Consider the following 16,352-nt stretch of genomic DNA (forward strand, 5'->3'; position numbering starts at 1 on the left):
TATTATAGTAAGGGTCACATTCTGTTACTGGAGATTGACTTCTGTTCTTTCTCCTTACACTGGTGTGAAGCCACCAGTTCCTCTGCATCTTAAGATATGCTCTACAGATTCAAAGAAATCTGTTGCAATGAAACATTCAGTTTCAACAAACAGTGATTGATATAACAATCACAATTTAAACAGATAAAACAAAGAGAAAGAAACCACACCACTGTTTAAACAGGAAGTACATTTATTTACAGATGAAAGGCATTCTGATCATTTCCCACTTTTTTCTTTGTGAAAATCATACAAAACTTCTGTACAATATTTTTCTTCTTGGTATAATACAATAGTCAACATTTCAATATCAGAGGTGAGTATATAAAAAAAGGGATTAGTTCCAACAGTATTAATTCTAGCAAAACCCACCTGTACCTATGTTATGTGGCAATAAACTGCATGCAGTAGAATTACAGTCCATGAATATTTCCAGGATAAAACTTCATTTAAAAAAAAAAAAAAAAAAAAAAAAAAAATTACCTTGAGCAATTTTCCTCCACGCAAGCTCAAATGGAAGCACCTACTGATTTTACTCCTGCACCATATTTTTTTTTTTTTTAGTTAACCTTATATGTAACATTGAATCTTTCTCAGAGTATTACCTAGGTGTGTGGATGATTTATTTTAGTTTTATTATTTTTCTAAGATTAAAAACTAAACAAGGACAAATGCTGGTTCGGCACACACTTCAGCTTTGTAAAACATTTCCATCATAAATAAAACACATGCCTTGGCAATGGAGAAAATTAATAGTGTGTTAAATTTCCCAATGCACTAAAAATTAGGCCACTGTTACAAAAGTCAGTAAAATACAAAGCGGAGACCATTATTGATGGAAAAATGTTACAGCAAAGACACAAACAAAATTCTACAAGATCAACAGCATTACAGATCTGAAGAAAATCCAGAAAACCTTTAAGCTTAAGCCTCCTCTTCCAAGTGGGTCTTTTACTTTGCAGTTATCTTGACTAGAAATTTCCATTAAAAACAAAAATGATGTGTCTACTTTAATAATGTTTGGCAATGGAATCTGATCATTTAAGTGATTATAGCAGTGCAATAAAGAACACAAGACATATAATTTGGTAAGACTCAAGTGAGTGCAAGCTTTTATTAATGCTTAATGTGCAAATTTTCCCATTGTCTCATATATCCAAAGCTGCATATTTAGTCACCATTTGGTGAAATAATTTCCTCATGCTTTTTTTCCAAAATTACAAACTATCAGCATATGACAAAAAATTGTCCTAAAATAGTTGACTGATTCAACAATGCATCAATGATCAAAACTTGAAAGTGACAAAGGTGGTGGAAATACCAGCCTTTCAGTTTGGAGCATTAAAATATGCAGTGTAATGAGTTCAGTAAAGCACTTTTTTTTTGGCTATTCCCACTGATTACACAACCATTTATTTCTCTTCTATTTTTGATACCCCTCAGAGTTACAAATAATAAACACAACAAAGTAGGTTTCGAATGTTCATAACAATTCAAGGAACTGTGAAGATCACATGACTCAGTCTTGATGACGTAAATTGAATGAAGATTAAGTGAATAGAATAACTATTCATACACGAAATTGTCAGGAATTTCCCACTAGAAATCTTTATTTATAAAAACGTAAGTACTATACATCTGAAATGTGTGTTTAGAGGTAGTTCAGACATTCAATGGAAGTGGTTTATTGATAAATTTTTGACAAATTCCTTTTAATATTCTATGTATTCTGAGGAAAGGTGACTAAATGAATAACAACTCTCATTATGTATGTATATTTCTTACACATTCAATGTCCTGTCTGTTTTGGAACCAGCAAAAAAACAATTCCCTAGCTCTTAGAGAAAATTCTGCATCATCTCATATTTCACATCATGAACCATACATTGTCCTTTAAAAATACAAAACTCACAAAAGAGACCAACTGCATTAGATGAGTGGAAAATAACAGAAACTCATGATCATGCAGAGGCTTACCAATGATCCTCTTGCTCAAGAACTACTTGTGAATGGAAGAGAAAGGGAGATACACCGTGGTGGTACCAAATGTATTCTGTGCTACACACTCAGAACAACCAGTAGAATGTCAATGTAGTGTTCCTGTATAGAGGAAGTAAGCATCCCTGAAAATATTTATTTACAGACACTGTGATAGTTAACTGTGTAACATTATTCACATTTTTCAATAATTTTCTACATTGATACATAAAATACTGGGATCAAACTTGGCACCAGACCCTCTGCAGCACAATAATGATTTCGTATGGGTTAGAAGGAATATCCCTACTTATCAAACTATCTCAGGAAACAATTAGAGTAATTCCTGGAACTCACTGGAGGTACTTTCTGATTGAAAAAGAACAGTTCTTAGTTACCTAAAGAAAAATAATGATGCTTAATGACAAAGCATCATAAATGTCACACATAGTGCAATTATGAATTAACTAAAACTGAAGAATGCAAGTACAATATGCCACAACACATGTAGAATTAATGGTAAATGAAATGAAACTCTTATTTTACTTCACAGTTAGCCTAAATAAAAATTCATGTATCCTCATACCATCCTTGTGTGGCAAAATACACACATGCTCAACACATAATATAAATCTATTTGTGCACTATGTGCTACTGCAAGACATATAGTAAAAACGGCAATGTTTACCACTGAAGTTCCATCAAAAACATGTCATTTATCCAAGCGTAGTGCCAGGGAATGAGTTTACATTCAAAACTAATTTTTTGCATGAGATGTAATGATACACACGGCGAAACACAATGATACCAACGTAAATGTAGACACTGACAAATCGAAAAACAGGATAATTTTCAGAGATAACATTTAACCTTCTGAATGCTCACTTCTGTTATCTGGAAAAGTATGATATTACTTGATTGTAAAAGGAAGAAGGAAGCAGAAAGTTTAACGCCTCATTGACAATGAGGTCTTCAGACATCGAACACAAGCTCAGATTAGACAAGATTATGGACAGGAAGCCTGACATGGCCATTTTAAAAGGATGCATCCTGATATTTAAGTGACTTGGAAAAACCATGGAAAATCTAAAAATGGATGATCCATTTAGGGTTTGAATACTACTAATCCTGAACAAGAGTTCAGTATCTTTACAGTTGTGCCGACTTGTCCTTTGTGTTTTGGCTCATCAATTCCACTTATTCTATCTGCTGTTTTAATTTAGCCTCAAGAGATACTAGAGTTCCTTGTGAAAAGTCACACCAAGATAGATGTAAATTTATATCTTCTGTTATCAACTGGCATCAATGTGTAATTTGAATGGAGGCAACAAGTGTTAACCAATTACCAAGAAATGCTCAAAGTTGCAAAAGAAAGCTATTACAATGATGAGAGGAATTCTAAGCACACCATTTGAGTTTGCAATCATCAACAAAGCTGTAATTCTATACAAGCCACCACGTACTTGCCGTACTAAGCACTGCTAAAAGCCTACAAATAAAATACTAATATTTTTTTCATGAACTTATTTAGACTCACATTATAACACTCCTTGACCAAAGGATTATTTAGTTTATATCTCTGTTGCTGTTTAACTTAGCACTTAAGAGATGTTGAAAAGGTTCTGAATTCTGATATGCAGGAATTGAAACTGAATAATTACTACTTTCATGTATGTAAATAAATGGTCTTTGAACAAACCAGTGTCAGATACCAAGTTGTGTAGCGTCAGTGTATTTGTTGGGAGCCAGGAATAAAAATTAGTATATCATTTAAATTGTTTTTGCTAATCTGCTTGAAATTATGTACACATACAGTAACCAAAGGAAATTGGGCAATAATTCAACTTTTATGGATACACAAAATGACAATCAACTGTCCAAGAAGCTAATAAAATGTGAAGGCACAACTTTCTTTATTGTGGTATGTCTTTAAATAAAGTCTATAACAAGTAATTAAAAGAAAGATACAGCACTTTCCATAAATAATGGTCTTCTGAACAGATTTATTTACTTTTATCACATTCAGTTATAGATAGCACCGAACCAACTTTTAAAACCAGCCAGTTTCACAAATTTATAAGTGTCAAATCTAAGGTCTAAGTACAATCTCTTTAACAAATAAGCAATAAAACTTAGGAAGACAAGCAAATGGGTAGAATATTACATTTTAATTATGTACACACTGATCAACTACAAATTAAATAAAACAAGGTACTTTCATCATTCACAAGGAAAAACAAAAAGCACATTTCAGTTTATTTGTTGCAAAATATCTTAAGTATGATTCATAATGAGTACACAATAAACTTTACAAAAATAAAACAAAACTTCAATTTCTTAACCAACAATTCATGTAGCACATAAACAACCCCCCCCCCCTGGATGATACATACATCAATTAAGTAAAACCAATCATTGGTACAGACTGATATTGTGATGCTCATTTGTACTGCAAGAGTTGAACTAAAATCAGAGTTGCCCTGCCACAGTAAATATTGGCAACCACCACCAGAAGGGTAAATACTGAAATCCATGAACAGGTTACTTGGTTACTCTCTTTTATACATATATAAATAGTCAGAGTAAAAAATTATAATAAAGATAAAAGCTGTGTAAATATCGCCAAAGATATGCGAAATCACACATCCAAGCATGCCAACACAATATGCTGGCATGCTTGTATAAGGCCACTATAGAGATTAGCAAAGTCACATACTTATAATAGGTGTGTGGCAAATAACCACAGTACATCAAATTTAACAGCTCAAATTACAGATCTACCATCATTTTGTCAACTCCATTTTCTTTATTCATTCAATGGCGTCCTATAAGTAACTGCTTTTTTAAAAAGCAATTTTGCTTTACTTGCTTGAAGGTAGGCAAGTAAAAGATGGAGAGGAGGGCTAATAACTCATATTTATGATTGTTCTTTTGGTTGCAAATTCTAATTCCCATGAACTTATGTTCTTTCTCGGCATTGTGTGTACCTGAATAATGTTACATAAAAAAAGAAAGTAGCACCAAACTTTCCTGAGCATTAAAATATGTGAAGTAACTGCTTGCTTCAGGACTGTTTGTATTGTTAAAAACTGTAACACCAAATTATTTCTTCAATCATTGTCAAATTTACTCTGTACAGCAGGTAACTCATTCCAAAATTAATTTATTACAGTGGCTGATTAGTGCCATAAATATATGTATATATATATAATTTTTTAGTCGTACATAAAATCTTTCACTAGTCAGAGTAAAATCATACTAAATGTAACAAGCAAATATGACAATAGATTATACAAGATCCCTTGACTGGTTACAAAAATTGCACAGGGTTTCATTCTGCCTTATCAAAATTGTTTGTAATATAATCTGGGGAAACAGATTTCATTATAAAAAACTATTCTTGTCAGCAAAAATAACTGGGAGTTGACTTTGTTGAGGGAGTTGGACCGAGAATACACACACACATACACACACAGAAACACATGGGCACACTTACATGTATACACAACATGACCTGCTGAATAATTTCTTTCCTTGCCAACGAGGAACAATTCATCTTTTCAGAAGGCAATATTGGCACTTGGACTGTTGGATAAAATTTCTGAATTTCTTTTTATAAAATATTTACACTTGCTCTCTTGCAACAGGCATCAAAAGTGAAGTGTTACAGTTGATTCATGCAATAGTTTTGCATGGAAATCAAAGTCCTGCACTTTCTCGAAAAGGATGAAGCAAATTTCATTTGTAACATGTGGTTTCCGTGACCACAAATAACACAATTTCAAACGATTCTGACACATCTCACTCGCACTCACAGTTACACACTTTTAACGATTAACAGCATGGCCTTTAACTTCAGGTCCCAGCTTCTGCCTTGTCTTAACACCAACAGGTTCACACTGATCGACTAAAACAAAGTTAACATACAAGCTTGGCTACGAGCCCACATTCAATTGTGTATGATTGTTCACTTGAAGGCTGTGTAATTGCTGCTGTTGCTGCTGCTGCTGCTGCTGTTGCTGCTGCTGATTTGACAGTGGTGATGGTACTGTGGATGGTGCTGTCGTGTTATATGGATGGTTTGAATTGCAGAGAACTGTGTACACATTATCCACTTTGCTAAGCTTCTCAAAAAATGGTATCAGATCCAGAAGCTCAGAATCAGTCATGTCATCAAACCATGAAGCAACAGGCACCTGAAAAACAAGTTATAATGAATGTAAGCTAGTGCAATCAACGATGCTGTTCCAATTCACAACAAATTCTCTATAAAATGTAGAGTGGTTGTTAATGGTCAGAATGTTGGGTTACAAACAGCAGTACTTTATTAAGTATGCCTCCTGCAGAAATGGTATACTTTTGCCTCCTTCCAACCTTAGGAATGGATCAGTTACATGGCAACAACAACACACATGGCTGGCTAGATAATAATAATAATAATAGAACTTTTATCAGTAAAAAAGGAAACAAATCTGAAACACAGTGGTAAACACATTATACCAGAAAGAAATTTTTCTGACCATGACTCAACAATGTAAGGAATCTCTCTAACCACGAAACAGAAAATAGTTCTAAACTATTCCAGAAAGGCTGTAATCTTGAAAAACTATTCTTTCTTACATGATTTAAGCCTCTAAAGTCTGTTTGTTAACAACCAAACTCATGTTCGGCATCTTGTTTGTAGGCAAGTTTTGATATCCTGGCATATAACTGTAACAGAGCCCATCAATCACCAATTTCTTTCGCTTATCTGGTAGGGGCCCTCTCAGTTTTCTAGGTTCTGATTCCATAATATAATTTACTTTTTTTATTTAGTTTATATGCTTTTCAATAGATATTACGTATTAAATTAAATTTGTATCTTCGTGTTACATGCGGCCAGACTTTGGTTGGTTGAATTGGAGAAGGGATCACACAATGCTGTCGTCAGTCCCTCCGACCTTGGTATAACTAAAACTGATAAAATCTCACACTATAAGAGGGAACTACAATGGCCATAAAATTACAGACGATTGACAGAGAAGGAAGGAAGAAGGCAGAAGAACAGAGGAGGGAAAGAAAGTGACAAACGACAGGAGCATAAAGGAAGAAGCGCAGGTAGACAAGATAGACACTCAAGATAAAACAGACCCCATAAGGAAATGAGTGGGAAGGCAGAGGGTGGGAGTGAACCACCAGGCCCAGTCGAAGCCAGTCCAATTGGGGCGAAGGGGAGAACAAGACGGCCTGCCTTCCCCTCCACCCACAGATAAGTTTGAAGGTAACACCCTCAAATAACGCGATAAAAACCCTCATCACAAAGAAACCATGAAACGAGATCAGCCGCTGAGGAATTGTCAGCTAATGCCAGGGGTAGCGAGTCAGGAAAGCTAAGAGTCCATTACAGGGCAGTTAAGTTGGGACAATGCAGTAAGAGGTGAACCATAGCCAACAGCGATCCACAACGACAAAGAGGGGGGGTCCTCATGATGGAGAAAATAACTGTGAGTCATCCAAGTATGGCCTATGTGGAGCCGGCAAAGGACGACAGAGGCCTTACGAGAGGCCCATAAGGAGGACCGCCACATAGTTGTAGAATCCTCTATCTCCCTGAGCTTGTTCAGCGAAGAAAGAGTGTGCCATTCTGCACTCCAAAGTCCCAAAGCCTGGAGCCACAATGCCTAGCGAAGGTCTATTTCCGGAATGACAATAGCAAGAGAAGGCCTGTTAGTAGCCAATTAAGCCAGTCGATCGGCAAGTTCATTGCCAGGGATCCCAACATGGCCTGGGGTACAAATAAAAAACTACTGAATATCCACATTGATCCAGGAGAGAAAGAGAGTCCTGGACAGCTATGACGAACGGGTGGCGAGGGAAGCACTGGGCGGTAGCTTGCAAACTGCTCAAGGAGTCACTACAGATAGTGAAGGACAGTCCTGATCAGAAGTGGATACAGTCCAGTGCATGCAAGCTGGCTACCAATTCTGCAGTAAAAACACTAAGCTATCTGGCAAGGAACTAAGTTCCGTGTGTCTCGCAAAGGTGTAAGCGTAACTAGTGTGACCAGCAACCATGGAGCCATCACTAGAAATCACTTCTGAACCCGGGAATGAACTGAGGAGACAGTAGAACTGGAGGTGAAGAGCCTCTAGATGGACAGAATCCTTTGAATTGATGGAGATCAAGATAAAGCTGTGGCTGAGAGACACACCACGGAGGGGTATGTGCGCGAGCATAGAAAAGAGGCGGTAAAGGGAAGTGCTACAACTAAAAAAAGGTGACTGAATGCGGCATCCATGGTAAGCCCACATCGTATTTGGATAAAGGAGACCATAATTAGGGTGCTTTGGGGTGCAGCGAATGCGGAGCCCGTAAGACATCAGCTGTTGTTGGCGCAAAACTCACAGCGGTGGAATCCCCACCTCTGCGAGAGGGCTAATCACGGGGCTAGTCCAGAAGGCACCAGTCGCAAGTCGTACCCCACAATGGTGGATGGGTTCTAGTATCTGCAATGTCGCAGGTGACGCAGAACCATAGACAGGCTAAATGAGACTGGATCAGTGCTTTGTACAATCGCAGTAGAATAGAGCAGTCTGCACCCCAGGATTGGCCATCGAGGAACAGGTCCGTATGGGGATGGACTGTGTGGTGACGACAGAAATGCGTGACACACGACTTGGCTACCGAAAACTGAAAACCATGGGAGAGAGCCCAAGATTGCACCCAGTAGATTGCCCCCTGTAGACGTCGTTCTGCAGCGCCCATGACAGAGGAAGTGACATAGATACAAAAATTTTCAGCGTACAAAGAGGGGGACACTGTCGGCCCAGCAGCTGCCACCAGTCCATTAATGGCAGACTCCAGGTGGACAAAGTTATAAACCATAGAGTGGCCACAGCGAAAATCACCTTGAATCGATGACAAAAGGTCGCGGGATTCAAAGATCCAAAACAGCCACTGACTCAACAGACATTCAAAGAGCTTGCAGAGGGTGTTGGTAACGCTAATTGGACAGTAGTTATATCCAACTGAAGAGGTGGCTTCCCAGGCCTCAACACCGGAATAACAGTGCTTTCCTGCCACTGGGTAGGAAATACCCCCTCACTCCACAGACAGTTGAAAAGGATCAGTATACGACAGTGGCCAGCCACCAATAAGTGTTGGACCTTTTGGACACGTATCCAATCTGGTCCAGGAGCCATGTCAGGACAAAGGGTGAGAGCACTGGCGAATTCCCTCTCACTAAATGGCGCATTATAAGGCTCCAAGCAGCGAGAAATGAAAGACAAAGACAGTCATTCTGAGCGCTCTTTCAGGAAGAGGAACGTGTGTCTCACATAGGTGTGAGCAGGTGTAAGTAGATGCAGAGGCTTGGGCAAAGTGTTGAGCGAAATGTTCTGCGACAAAGTCCGGATGGGTAAGGACAACACCACATACAGAAACTCCTCCAACACCGGTGGGAGGACGATGGCCAAAAATTTGCCCGAGTTTCGCCCAGACTTGTGAAGAGGAGGTGTGCGGTCTTATGGCGGCCATATATCGTTTCCAGCAAATCCGTTTCTGAAATTTGAGTAGGTAGTGGGCCCAGGTGCGGAGTCGTTTAAAGACCAGAAGAAGAGTAGTAGAAGGGTGCCACTTGAAGTGTTGAAGAGCACGGCATCGGTCTTTTACGGCCACAGCAATTTTTGGGGTCCACCAAGGGATCATCTTCCGAAAGGGAGGAACCTGAGGAAGAAGGTATGGCTGAGACAGCTGCGGAAAGAATGGCAGCAGTCAAAGTCTGTGTAGACTCATCAATACTGCTGTGTGGTAGCACAGGGGGGATGATAGCAGAGGAGAAGGCACCCCAATTGGCTTTAGAGAAGACCCACCTGGGAGGGTGACAGAGCGAGATACACTGAAGGAAGGTCAAAACAATCTGGTAATGATCGCTGTCAGATAAGTCATCGTGGACACCTCATTGAATGGAGGGAATAAGGCCGGGACTGCAGATGGAGAGGTCAATGGCAGAGAAAGTGCCGCATGCCACACTAAAGTGTGTGGGAGTGGCGGTGTTTAGTAGAAAGAGGTCAAGCCCTGCCAGAACATTTCAACTGTCCTGCCCAGGGCAGTAGTCCTGTGACTACCCCAAAGAGGGTTGTGGGCATTAAAATCCCCTAGACCCAAGAAGGGAGGAGACAGTTGTTGAAGAAGGGTGGTTAGGGCAAGGGATGTGGGCGGTCGGCCAGGCGGGAGGTAGAGATTACAGATTGTGATTGGAGTGGCCATATGGACCCTGACAGCAATTGCTTCCAGAGTGGTACGGAGGGGAACCCATTTACTAACACTGTCCTTGTGGACCAAGGTACAAACACAACCAGAAGCCCGCAAGGGGCCAATTTGGTTCAGAACCCACAAAGTGTGGGTGACAAAATGGGTCTCTTGGAGAGCAATACAAGCAGCAGAGTAGGAGGAAAGAAGGGGTTGCAACTTGGGGAGGTGACACAAATATCTATTACAATTCCACTGGAGAACTCTCAAGCTGGTGTCCAAAGGGGAAGCGAATGGACCGGAGCCGGTCACACCATCGAGTCGCCATCTGTCATCGATAAGCATGGGGTAATGTCCATATAGGTGGGATCAGATTCAGTTGGTTCATTGGCCAGAGGAGAGGAAGGCGGCACCTCAGGGGGTACGGGAGGGGCCTTGCCCTTTTTCTTGTGTTTCTGCTTCTTCTCTTGTGAAGGAAGAGAAGGGCAGACTGCAGTGAGGTCGGGCACGGGATTACACCTGGCAATCATGGAGTCCACCGGCCGGGATCACAGGCCCGATGTGGAGCTGCAGATCGCCTTTCAGGGGGGTGCCGAGAAGAGGAGTCCCGGGAAGGAGCTCCAGCACCGGCGGCTGCCGAAGGAGGAGAGTGCTTCTCCGGTGGGGGAGGGGGAGCAGCACCCGAAGCAAAGGGTATGGGTACTGATGGGGAGGGGGAAGGGGAGTGGGAGGTGGAGGGTGAGGAGGAAGGTGTGGGGCGCATGGGGCGGGGCTGGGAAGAGGAGAGGGTAGGAGGGGGAATGGATGTAACTGAAGCAAAAGTAGACGCTATAGACACGGGATGGAGCTGGTCATACTTTCGACAAGTCTCAGTGTAGGTAAGTCAAGCTAAGGTCTTGTACTCTTCAATCTGTTGTTCTTTCACATACACTAGGCATGCTGGCGAGCATTGAGGATGCTGTGCATTACAATTTACGCACACTGGTGGAGGATCACACGCACTCCCCTCATGGAGGGGGGGGGGGGGGGGGGGAGGGAGGGCACAGTCACCGCACAGGGGATCATAGCTGCAGCGGGAAGGCGTGTCCAAACTGTAAGCATTTAAAGCATCTCATCGATGGTGGAATGTAAAGTTTTACATCACACCACTACACCATCACCTTGACGTTCTCTGGGAGGGTATCCCCCTCTAAGGCCAGGATAAAGGCGCCTGTATCAGTGCGATTGTTTTTAGAGCTTCATTGTACACGACAGATAAATCAGACTCCTCACCGCTTGAGGTTTGCACGGAGCTCCTCATCAGTCTGGAGAAAAAGATCCCGGTGGACAATGATGCCCTGTACTGAGTTCAAAGATTGGTGGGGTGCGACAGAGACTGCGATATCACCAAGATGGTCACAAGCACGCACAGCTTCAGATTGGGCAGCAGAGAATGTCTTTATGAGCAAAGAACAGGACCACATTTTACTCAAGGATTCCACTTCGCCATGCTTATCTTCAATCATCTCCATGAAAAACAAAGGCTTGGTCATGGCAAAATTTTCGCCATATGCCCTGGTACAAACCAGGTACCAAGGGAAAGGTTTCAACCCAAGCCGGCGAAGATGGTCAGGGAGGGGAAGGTCAAAGGATCAGGAGTTTCATGTATTCTATCACTCTTAGAGACGGCCACAGAATGGCAAGGATGTTGACACTTTTGTCGCTTCATGTGCAAGGTGTCTGCCCTCGTACCACCCACTCCGACCAGGGGCTCGCCCTGTGGATGCCACCCAGCCACAGCAAGGGCCATCTGGCACGGCGGCCATTGCTAGGAGTTCTGATGCCCCAAAGTGATGAGCATTGATTCCTTGGCATACACAAAGCGTTAACAGCTCAGATACTAGCAGTGTGATCCCTGTGTTGTCAGGGGGCTCAGCCAAGTGGGTACTTAACAGCCCCACCACATGGACTGGCTACTGTGCTGGTGACCTAGCAGGAAGGGGACAAGGTTGCAAGAGGAAAAGGGAGGTGAAGGAGAGAGGAGCCTTCCCCATGGAAACTAGGTTGGGAGTTCATCCCCAAATGGCTCAGACCGAACGGAAAACTTTGGAAATGGAGCTCAAACCCCAAGGGTACCAAGAACGCCAAAGAGGATATGGAAACAGCAAACTAAACAATAGCACATACCAAAAACAAAGCCGGGAGGATAGCCAGGTCAATATAAGGAAGTCCACCAAGAGGGAAGGGAGGGGGAAGGAAGAAAGGAGCAAGGACAGGGAAGGAGAGGAACAGGGACAATAATGCAGTCTGGAAAAAGGAAGGAGACTGCAATAGCTCGGGGCCCCGTTCACACCACACGCGTACCCACAAAAGGGACTGTGGGCCCCATGAGGGGGGGGGGGGGATTTGATTTTCTGCAGTGGGATTCCTGTGAATATATTTGACTATTGCTACAGATTGTCCCTATTTCCAAAAGTCCATAAAATCTATCATGCTGGGGAGAAACAACCTCTTCATATGTCTTTGTAGTGGGAGAATGGTATCCGTAATAATTCAGGCCATTTTATTTGCTAAATAAGCAAGCTAAATTCCATATGGAGAAAAAATGATGTGAAAATTAGTGAGGACTTTCACATTAATATGAGGTCTCAACTATATGAGGCCATCGTAAGCATATGCAGGTCTCCACACACGCAACAGATTTGTGCATCACGTACATCATAATGAAATGCTGAGATCGAGGTGGGGTTGGTGGTGATGGTGCAGTGCCATGAAACATTAAACATTTCAACCATGATCACAATATATTCGCAGCATATGCTTAAAGAACCATAATAAAACATTGGAAAATCCAGGATGAAATAATGACGATATTACAAAAAGAATAGTTGCTACTCACCATATAGCAGAGATGCTGAGTCGCAGATAGGCACAATGACAAAACGACGGTCAGAAAATAAGCTTTCGGCCAACAAGGCCTTCATCGGAAATAGACAACACACACACACACACACACACACACACACACACATGCAACACACACACACACATGACCACAGTCTCCGGCAGCGGAGGCCACACTGGCCTCAGCAGCCAGAGACCACAGTCATGTGTGAGTTTGCGTGCACGTGTGTGTGTATGTGTGTGATTTATTTCAGTTGAAGACCTTATTAAATGAAAGCTTATTTTCTGATAGTCTTTTCATTGTGCCTCTCTAAGACTCGGCATATTCACCATATGGTGAGTAGCAATTATCCTTTTCACAACAAAGAACCAAAATTAATTCATTAGAATCGTCATAATCTACTCCTATCCTACCCTATGAAAATAGCTACGTTAAATGTTATTGCTTTCACCCGTCTGGATACCAGTACGTGTTAGCATGCTTTTTGAGATTCAGTGAGTTGCACTGGCCCAGAACTGAATCCTGTCCAGCAGATTGAACATGAGGACCTGTGGTATATAAGCGGTTTCCACATATGACTAGGTGAATACAACGCTGGTTCCCATGTCTGGCCTCGGTTACACAATTCACAAGCACTTTGAAAACATTTTCACACTTTCATATAGTATAACAATCAATGTAGTTAGATAGTGTACAAAAATTCTCTCTGGAAGGGGTGGGGGTGGGGTGGGTGGGGGGGAGATGTGGTGACAGGAAGGGCATCCAGTCACCCTCGACCACTAACACTGCCGAAACCAGAGTAACATGCCAACTCTGTGAAGATAGGAGTAAGGTCAGGGAGGGGGAGGGAAACCAGAGTAACATGCCAACTCTGTGAAGATAGGAGTAAGGTCAGGGAGGGGGAGGAGGAGGAGGAGGAGGAGAATAAATGTTATTACCTTCGTGCTAGAAAAAATACCTGCATAATTGTGAAAAATTTTGTTTCACTTGCATCTCTGTATGATAAGATTTATTTTACGAAATATAAGGTCAAGGTATAGGTGAACAAAAATTTGCAATTGACTGACTGCTACCACCTTCATCAGTAGCAAACATTCGACATCCACTGTTGCCCACAGGCCTCCTTCATGCATTACAGTTTCAGCTATATACATCCATGTTATCCAGTGTATTTTATAATGTTATCCATCCACTTTCTATTAGGTTGTTGCCTTGATTTGTCCTTATTTGTTGAAACCCAGCAAAGTACTTCCTTGGACCAGTGACCCCATCAATTAGCCTCTTCATTTCAGTAATAATTATGTCCTACACTCTGGTTCATCTATTTGTCTCCCTGTCTCTGCTAGAGAGGTGTGTAAGTGTGCTGGTGGGGTGATGCACAATAGCATGGGACAGTGTCCCGTGTGATGTAGTAGCCACCAGCATCATTTTGCCACATCTATGTAACATCTGCTTTAGATGTGCATAGAACATTTTGCATTGATTTTTGTGTTTCTTTGGGTACGGCGAGGTTACTTAGCTATTGTTCATTATGGGAGGGCACAAAACAAATACAGCAAGTATTACATTAACACTGAACAAAAACAGTTTTCCAAGAACACAAAGCCAGGATTACCAGTTACCGGTGTAAGCTTGAGCTTGTGGCATAGGACAGAGACAAAGCACACAGTGGTACCATCATAAAATATTTTCCATCACTATTTGCACAAAATATATCACCTACAAAACTATTTAACTGCATGCAACTCTAGTAATTCCCAACATGCTTTTCTCAACTGCACACTGATTGGCCTTCAGTTTTGGAATGGCTTGCACACAAAGTCGATGTATCATTGCTGTGTGACAGGACTGTGGGTGGTTCAGGTACAATACAATTAACATGTTTCCTGGGTTGCTTTTCTCCGTTTCAGGATCTGAAAGCTTCCCCAAGAACTGCTAATAATAGTTATCTTGATGAAGTTTATGGAAGCTGTAGTACTGTTGTATATATATTTAACTATATTCACATACACTTGTCTCATTTGGGCTGTGAAAATGTGTCAAAAGGTTACTCAAAATCCACACAAAATCTTCACTCATATTCACTACTTCATACTATAATGTCTTATTCTTTTGTTTAGTAAAACATCAAAAACTTTTTCATGCAGGTGGTAATGATTAATGAATATTTTTTTATATTACAGGCAGGAGACTGATCTTGTTTGGTCTGTCCCCCTCTTGCGAAATACAATTCAGCATTGTTACAATTTTGATAAATTGTCGTGTTTCACAAAGATTCAGTAAGCAACATTACAAGCCTCTTCTGTGTAATATTTCCTTCAGTTTCAATCATTACTACTGAAACATCATCATCATTTCCACCTATACAAACATTTAAAAATATCTTTCCTTGTACCATTTTCTCTCTGCCATCTTAATGTATGGCATGTGTTGTCCTACCAACACAAGATTCTGTTTCGTTTTCTTCCTGTCCTTGTGTTCATGTGCTCATGTGTTTCTTGTGCCAAATTTTTGCTGAAACCTATCACATCCTCTAGCAGAATTTCCAAATGACTTTGTGTAATTCAGATTTTTCCATTTAGATGTTCTTTTTCTGTCATCATTATGGCTGTAATAATTTTTGCTGTTGGCATGTCTTTGTTAAATAATTGCCAATGACAGAATGATCTTCATATTAGAAGATGAGAAGATGTTGGACTTCTTGTTTAGTTTCATTCACGTCCCTAATTACAGTGAATTCTCATAGTCCAAGTACACACTCTAGAATTCCTGCATTATGAGCTGTTTCTTTCTAGATGTCTGTCTAATTTGACTCTGGGTCTTATAAATCAGAAGTGGGATTTATTTCCTAGATGTTTGATAAAATATAGTCAGCTTCATTATTGGTTCCATATTGTCCATGTCAAGTACATTTTCTGCTTGTTTTCTTCTGGAAGCATGTATTCAGGACAAACATATTTGCTGTCTTGGAAGTTTTACCAGTTACAGACAACATTATTTCTAGTATAATATACTGTATCCTCCCAATTATTCAGAGTAATTTTGGGAGAAGATGTAGAGTAACTGAAAGAAAGAAAAAAAAGGAAAAAAAAGAAGAAGAAAAGAATCATCAGAATATTTTCAAACATGTATTCTCTGTCTGAAAATTTATCCAAATTCCGTGCATAGCTTCTGTAGACCTGTTCATTTCTAAAATAGTCTCTAATGTCGGTCCGTTTCTGAG

At 40.8% G+C, this 16,352-nt stretch overlaps 1 protein-coding gene across 1 annotated transcript in view; it reads right to left on the reverse strand.

The window, feature by feature from the left end:
• Positions 1-583: 583 nt before the first annotated feature.
• Positions 584-16,352, reverse strand: part of LOC126458548 (phosphatase Herzog) — a 66,395-nt gene continuing 50,626 nt past the window's right edge. The window contains exon 6 of the mRNA XM_050095668.1: positions 584-6,212. Within this exon, the coding sequence (XP_049951625.1) occupies positions 5,952-6,212 (261 nt within the window). The 3' untranslated portion in view covers positions 584-5,951. The remainder of the gene's footprint in view (positions 6,213-16,352) is intronic.

The sequence above is a fragment of the Schistocerca serialis genome, chromosome 2 (genome assembly GCF_023864345.2).
Source record: "Schistocerca serialis cubense isolate TAMUIC-IGC-003099 chromosome 2, iqSchSeri2.2, whole genome shotgun sequence".
Taxonomy (NCBI): Eukaryota; Metazoa; Arthropoda; class Insecta; order Orthoptera; family Acrididae; genus Schistocerca; species Schistocerca serialis.